The sequence below is a fragment of the Chiroxiphia lanceolata genome, chromosome 8 (assembly GCF_009829145.1).
Source record: "Chiroxiphia lanceolata isolate bChiLan1 chromosome 8, bChiLan1.pri, whole genome shotgun sequence".
NCBI lineage: Eukaryota > Metazoa > Chordata > Aves > Passeriformes > Pipridae > Chiroxiphia > Chiroxiphia lanceolata.
This window is the reverse complement of record NC_045644.1, coordinates 25,638,467-25,646,451: the sequence shown is the minus strand read 5'-3', so window position 1 is coordinate 25,646,451 and position 7,985 is coordinate 25,638,467. Positions and strand designations below refer to the sequence as shown.

The following is a 7,985-nucleotide window of genomic DNA, read 5'->3' as shown; positions in this document are numbered from 1 at the left end:
TTTCCTTGCTGAGGTGGCAGAGCACAATTTTAATTATTTTTTGAATAAATACAATGCTTATATTTATGTTTTGCTGATTTAATAATTTGAGAAATGTTTACATAGCCATTAAAGTTATTTTTTCAAGGTACATAAGAACATTCTATAAAAATTCTTTAAATAAAGCATTCAAAACCACATCTTTGAAATGCCATAGATCTTATTATATTTTATAATGCAAAAAGGTTAGTAGCACAGCTATTTCATTACTCTTTCCAATTGCATACATTCCTTTAAATGTTTAATTTTGATATTTTTTTCCCCTTGGAAGATAATAATTTTATCTTTGAAGCCAATGGACTTGAATAAAGGCAATACAGAATAATAATCAATTCTGTTTCATTATATTTACATATAAAGTGTTTATCACTTTAGACTTTTATGTATGTTCATGCTTAAAACAATAAAAATAAAACCAAACTGCACATATCAAGTTTGACATTTTAAGTAGCTTCTAGACATCACTTTCCTTTCTTCCCCCACCCTGAACACACTTTCAAAATCCTGTGGTGATTTCAAGTGCATTGATTTTTGGTTCCTCTATCTGCTACATCTTCTTGCCCCAGTTTTGTGAAAACTGATTAGAAAGGAAGTCATTAATGCTCTGAGCTTCTAAAAAAGAGTCCAGGATAATACAAGACCATAAACCAAGTACTCAGGCAGCAGAAGCCACTACTGAGAACACTGGTTATTAAGTCCCATTTTCTTCTCATGTGGATACCTGAGACATCCTCAAAATTTCCTGAGAGTTTTGCAAAAGACATGAGGGGGTAATTATACCCTTATTTATAGTGACTTTACATTTTTGATGATGTTGTTCGTTGCTTGTTTCAATGGAAGTAGCAATTATGTAATATATAGTGTGTCATCTATTTCCATACAGATTTCTTAAACTCTTCTGACCATGAAGAGAGGAGCTGTGTCTGACAGGCTTTGATTTGCAGGACCAAAGCCTATACCCATCATACTGGATGGCAAGAAGGGAACAAAACTAACCTTTGGGGTATCAATACTTTTCAGTTTCATGTGCAAACCAATATGGTTCTTCCAAATCCAGACCAAATCAGTGAACTTCTATTTTTTTGTCCACCACTGTGAGACTCTATACTCCTGCTTTTTCATGAGCCACAATAAGAAGGAACAGAGTATTGATCCCCTGCATCCTGTGAGGACGCTCACTCTGCTGGATTTTCCCCTGGGCTTTTGCTAGGGCACTGCTAAATACATAATATTTATTTTACATACCTAATTATAAACTTGATGCTAGAAGCAGGATTAAGATCTCTCATTAAAATACCTATACCCAAAATTGTGGTAAATCCCAATTAAATTCAGCATATTTGCTCTGTTGTAGCTGGGCTTAAATAAAATTTTGCCCAAATGGAAAAGCAACCATTGTACACACATTTAGAAGTGAGCCTGAATTTCTGTTATATTTCTTACCATCCCACTCTGTTATATTATCAATAGGTCTCTGCCTGCACTGATGAAATGGTATTTAGGTCAATGTGTTCTTTGTTAATTGTATTAGCCATGTGCCTAAGACTTAGGCTTCCTCTTTTCCCAGCACTGCCTCTGGCTATTAACATGTGGTCTTTAAATATATTTCACTCTTAACTGTGTACTTAATCTGTCAGGTGAGATGGATAGAGTCTGTTTTAGACAGACTAAGATGATCAGTGGAATGCTAGTTACAAAATTCGCATAGGTGGAGAGATCCCTTTTTATATAGAAACACAATCCATTTTATATGCTAGTTTTTATACTGAGTCTCCAAAAATTGAGGAGAGAATTACATTTGTGTTCTGTGTATCAGGTCTAATTGTATTCAGAACACTTTTTTTTTTATTATTTCTGCAACATATTTTGGAATCTTATTTTGTAAATTGGATAATTTTCCCTTGGGAAAAAAAATTACAATATTGGCTTTTATCTTCCAATGAGTTTTTTTGCTTTTGTTTAAATCACATTTTATTAGCATAATTTTTCCTCACATGATAGCAAAGATAGAACAGAAGCGTGTTCAAACACACATGTATATACCTCCTGAAGCAGATTTATCAAATGGAAAACTGCTTCTGGCTTGGAAACAGAAAATTTCTGTACTGGCAGTATGGCAAAGTCCAGCAGAAGGAGCTGTATTACTTTAACTACGAGCATCAAAATCAGAAGACCTTTGAGAGATCTATATTTAGGTGTAAAGAGAAATGCCTTCTCCCTGTTTATTTACTGAGTATCATTGGATTCTACACACTAGCCAAAATCCAACCAGCCAGCTGATAAAGAATTATTGAATTCCAACACCAGCAGAGACTAGAAGTTTCCCTTAGCTAAGCTAAAGTCTTGCATTTAACTTTTTTCCCCAAAGACATTCACTACCTTTTGAGCAGGAAATAAATATCCAGAAACTATTTGCTAACTGTTCAGCTTTGAAAGATAACATGTGTTCTGAAAGCCTCAAGATTAGGGCTCTGTAAAATACTTGTCAGAGGACCCCGGTCCCTTCCCTTGGGCTGTGCCCATCACCGCTGAGTCCAGGTAGTTGTGGGGTAGCGTTCCAAGAGCGCATTCCTCAGCTGGGCTGTGTGGATCTTGTCTCTGGTCTCCACAGTGCAGATGACCTGGAAAAAGAATTAGGACCATTCCTGATGCGTGGCAGCAATCTCAGACAAAGGCATTTCCAACTTAATCCTAAAATACAGTAGTAAAAACAAAACAATCAGTTCAACATAAAACCTCTGGACCTCACATCTCCTGTCTACGCAGGTAAGAAAACTGACATTGCAGATATCTGGGGCTCTTCCAGTCCTTCTGCGTGGTCATAAAACCTTCCAAAAGCCCTACTTTATTGCCTTCAAAGTTTAAAGAAGACAGGCTGATCCTCTGCTGGCTCCTGGACAAGATGCTTGTCTGCTCTTGGCCTCCCTGAAGTCATCTGTTAGTAGCTTCTCTTTTCTGTTCACTGGGGTATGTACGTGGCACTGCTGCCACCTCACCACCTCTGACTCTTACCTCACCACATTTCCGTATTTCTAGGAAGTATTTGTTCCAGTGCCTCCATCCTTCAAGCTTTTTATATTCTCCTCCTCCTCTTCTCACTCATGGAGTTATTCTCCTGTACTTTTTAATCTCTGCAGTGTTTTGGCTAGTTTCATCTCCTCATGCACCTTCTTCCTTTATTCTGATTTTTGTTTGCTTACTGCGTCACCTCTAGTTTTCTGTTACGGGTGTTCTGCTGCTAAATCAAACTAATCTCAGGCAAAACTAATCTTGAAGTTTATTTAATTCCTCACTTGTCTTCACAAATACTGTTGACAATCCTGTCATGCAGCCACTGAAGATAATAACTTCAATGTCATTTTTTCAATTCTTCTATAATCTCTCTTTTCTACATACTCACATCTCTGCCACATCACTTGAAAATCTGGGCACTACCAAAGATGCGGCACCAATGTGAAGGTGCAGAAGGAAAATTATACCTCACAATTTTAGACTGCTAACTTCCATCACAGGTGGTCCTACTGGAATTATCACTGATGTTGAAAGTACCACGTGGCAAAAAAGACCTCACAGAAACATGGAAATCTAGCAAGGAAAGGATGCAAGATGAGTCATGGTGCAAGTACAGAGAGTTCATTATAACAGGCAAATCTACTGAGAATAGAGAAACAACTGATGTTGGGCTGCTAGAGACAGATGCCCTGTATAATGTTGCTGTCAGAGCTGCATCCTTTTCAGAAAGCAACAAGGCAAAAAAACAAAATTTTATCTAATCAAACAGATTTCTAAATAAGAACTTTGTGAATTCATGTTTCATGGAACGATCTTAAAATAACAATAAATCTTTAGCAAAACTGCTGAATGAAAGGATAGAACACTAACACTCCAGGTTGTTCTAAACAGCCATGAGCTCACTTAATTAGAAAACTGGCTACAGTTTCTTAAATATCCATCATGAAATAAGCCACATTTCTGATCTGGTCTTGTAATTCTTCGCCTCTTGTGCTGAACGTAGTTCTATTCTTTTGGTTCTTTGGAATGCAAATTGGATGCTAATTTCTTCCTCCTCCAAAAAAAGTGGGATTTATTCTCAAGAGACGAACAGGCACAGAGGACAATTAATAATGAGGGAAGATGAGAGAACACAAAGATCGGGAAAAATATCTAAAGGCACCGATGTACCAATACCCATTATCCACTCCCTGGTTCACATAAAATCCCTAAAGCTTTGCAACCATATCTTCAAGAGCGCACACACATCTCTCGTGGCGTCTGTAATTAAAAAAAGCAACATTTTCCCTCTGCCAAAGCAATCATGCCTGCTTTGTCCCAAGTAAATAAATTGCTGCTCTTGGAACCAGTCTGAACTTGCCAGGTTCAACCTTGAATGTCTGGTAGCAAGCAGTTGCTCTGCACTGGGTGCCAGCATGGGAAGGTATTTTGATTTATAGAACTAACTATCCTCTCTGCCCTTTCCTTTCTGCTAATGATTGAAGCCAGATAGCCTTGGCTAGATCGGAGTCAGAGACCTTGTAAACAGTTTGGATAAATACTGTCCTTTTTGTTCTGTGCATGTATTGCATCCAACATGTGATCTGGGAGATAATACCTTGTAGTGTGTCATAAAGTAGTAACAGCAAGAGCAGCGACAACAAACAGCTCCAGAAATTTACCCGATTTTTCACACTTGTCAAATTGAGGAACAGAGAACATTTGCTCACAGCAGGAGGGAAGAGAGAATCACACTCTACCTCACAGCAAGGAAGGCAAGACTTTATGTTCTTGCTCAGATTAAGCCAATTTACACTGCAGTTTTATTTTCACAGAACTGCTCTCTCTTACTTGCTTCACCTGGGAAGTATAATTTACATGAGTGACCAACAGGGCAATCCTCATATTCATGGGGAGGTATATGAGTTTATATTTATCTAGGATAAAGAGTCACCCAGGTACTACTTGCTACAGGAGGTTGTCTGTCTGTTGACAACTAAGAGTAAGTGCTCCGAAGTGCTCTTATTTAAGAACAAATGACAAAACCTATTACCTGATGTTTCTTGTGCTCCAGGTAAGATAACACATGACAACTAGAGAAAAAATTAGTTTAAAATTTACTTTTACTTCAAACTCAGTAGCTCTCAGAACTATACATGGGATTTTTGGCCTTGCAGAGCTCTCATTGGCTGCAGGGCCACCTATGCACAGTAGACCTTTCTTTCCTGTGTATCAAAAAATCCCACAAAACCAACAACAGAGTACATTTTATGCATTTCTCTCCCATATATTATATCCTTGCTCGATTAAATAAATATAAAATTGTCTAGTCCAGTAAGACCACTAAAATAACCAACCAGATGGTTCTTGTACTGTATTTAGAGTTCCACTCCCTGTGTCAGGTAATCTGAAGATTGATTCCAGCCTAAGGGTTTAGGTAGCCTGGTGGATTTTTTTGTAGCAAGCCTACAAGTAGTTGAAGACAGAAGAGACTTCACTGAATATTGATGGTTTGTGGGTTTTATTTAATGGCTAGGAATAATTGAGAGAACAGGACAACGGTAAAAAAAAAAAAAAGATAAAGCAAAAAATTGATCACAAGTTATTACTGTGCAATACCAAAGTCCAGATGTATAAATTTACATACTTATAGGAATTAAATTTATTTCAAAGAGAGGAAAGTTCATAACTTCACAAGGGGAAGAAATTTGCAAAGTTCTGTACTGAGTAGAGTGGGCACCTCTACTCCCTTTTAACTGCAAGTCTCATAGTCAGGGCACTTTGCCTTTTAGATCCTATTTTCCTAGATTTTAAAAATGAGTTTGGCATGCCTCTCAGCTCCCTGATGCCTCCTATCTGTAGGCTGTGTGTGCAAATAAAGATTTTGGGTAGACATGCTTAGCCAATGTTAGAGAATAGAGGGAATGTGAGCAGTGTTGCTGAGTCAAGAGATTTCAGTCTTTTGTTCTTTTCCGGGCTCCATGTAAAGGTAGATCCTAACTAGCTAGTACAGTTCTTTATGTCTTTGACTCATCCTTTGAACCCTCTTTTCTTCAGTCCTAGACACCATATTCATCATTTTTTTCTAAGATGTTCACGTAACTTAATATTCATGATACACTACATTTAGCAATATTATAGGTTTGTTGAATGAAAATCACTGGAGTTAGGAATGAAAACTTTATTTATATAGGCTAGTTTCAGTTTTATATTTAAAGCGAGGGGTTTAATTTCTATTCGAAAAAATTAGCAACTGGGCAATTTTCTGATTTATTCAGTAAACACCCAGTGTAGGTTACTGAACATTACAGATTATTTGGTAACAGCACTTCAGTTTATGGTTTGGGGATCAGCTGCCAGATAGTCCCCAGGGTCAGAGCGATGGAACGTTTGAGAAAGAATGTAACAGCTGTCACTTGGTTGTGCAACCTGAGCCCTTATCTTTTGGCATATTCTGTTGGTGAGCAGGAGCACGAACGAGTGACTGACACATTACGTAAATCAGATAATAATCCAACAGGTCTGCTCTTACCCTCCCCAGAGCAGGGTTCTAATTTCTACAACTAGGGCAGGATATTCTGTACCTTGTTAGTCTGCTCTGGAATGCCATTAAAGACCATGACCGAATTCTTTTGGAGGCCTCAGAAGAAATGCATTGTTGAACTTCCCACTCCAAGTGTCTCCATTTTGTAGTTGGGGAAGTGAAGCATGGAAACACAGCCTTGCCCAGGGTCATGCAGGAAATGCTTTAGGAATGATAGCATTCTTCTCATAGCTGTACAGCTGCCTGCTCCTCTGTATTTGCTTCACAGGGCAAAAACATGGAATATGTTGGCAACTGGGGACTCTAGCCCAAAATACTCCCCTCCAGCCTTTTACAAAACACAAGTTGGCCCAAAGGAATTTACTCAAGTTGACCAGAGCAGACTAAAATAATTTACTGAGTTCTGGCCTGAGGTGAATAAACTATGTGGAAAGAAAAGGTATTACACCACACAAAGCAAGCCAGGAACTCCAGCACCACTGAGATAATGTGCAATGTTACTGAAAAGGCAACATTTGATTTATGAATTAGAATTTTCTTGCCCAGTCAGAGGGAGGAGTGATGTGATGGATCTTCTTTTTACAACTAATCTCTTCTGAGTTATTTAAAACCACAGCAGAGTGATGCTCCCTAGAGGTTTGAGGTGAACAAACCAGACAAGCCCACAACATGAGACAGAAGGGAGGTCAGAAGGAGCACTGCCACCAAAGCTGCTCTACAAAGCTCCTGGGGCACTTCAAGACCTTGCAGGCCCTCACTGCTCTGTTCCAGGACGCTCCTGTACCTGCCAGTCTGAGTACACTACAGTTTCTGTGGTGAGAAGAAGACTTTTCTAGAAAATTGATGAGCTCAAAGATATTTTATTTCAACTGGGTTGCCTGAATCCAAAAATGAGACACTCCTTAAGCAGGCAAGATGCTGATCTACAGCAGAGCCTTGCATGGCTTCGTAGCAAAGACTGTCTTTACCTTATTAAGGTGCTTATTGATTTTTCTCATTGACTTCTCTCTGAGTCAATAATAATATGAAATTAAAGGAATTGAAATAGTTATAAAGAGGTTTACAGATGAAAGCAATTTAAGTGATAAACTGTCCCAATTGAATCTGAAGAATATTACTGATAGAGAGTAGAGAAAGTTCTCAGAGGCAAGTTGTAGCTTCCTCCTATGAACTGGATAATCCTTTAGACCTCTGCATCCAGTTAACTAGTGACACTAGCTGATTTTTTTCATTAGCTCTGATTTTTATTTCTGTCTAGATATTCCCAGTCATCTAACCTGCTTCAATAGCTATAAATGTGAAGCCTACCAGACTGATTATTTGTATGATTTGCTAAGAGTTATCTACTTCAATATAGGGACTTTGAAAGTAATTTCCTAACTGCTCAGGTAAGAGTGAAGTAGGGTGTAGA

The 7,985-nt window shown here is 38.3% G+C and overlaps 1 protein-coding gene across 4 annotated transcripts in view; it reads right to left on the bottom strand.

Moving 5' to 3' along the window:
• Positions 1-7,985, bottom strand: part of LOC116790402 (putative threonine dehydratase) — a 33,471-nt gene continuing 25,486 nt past the window's right edge. For all 4 annotated transcript variants that reach the window (XM_032695298.1, XM_032695300.1, XM_032695299.1 and 1 more), the window contains one exon: positions 1-2,660. In XM_032695298.1, coding sequence (XP_032551189.1) covers positions 2,562-2,660 — 99 coding nt within the window. In that variant the 3' untranslated portion in view covers positions 1-2,561. The remainder of the gene's footprint in view (positions 2,661-7,985) is intronic.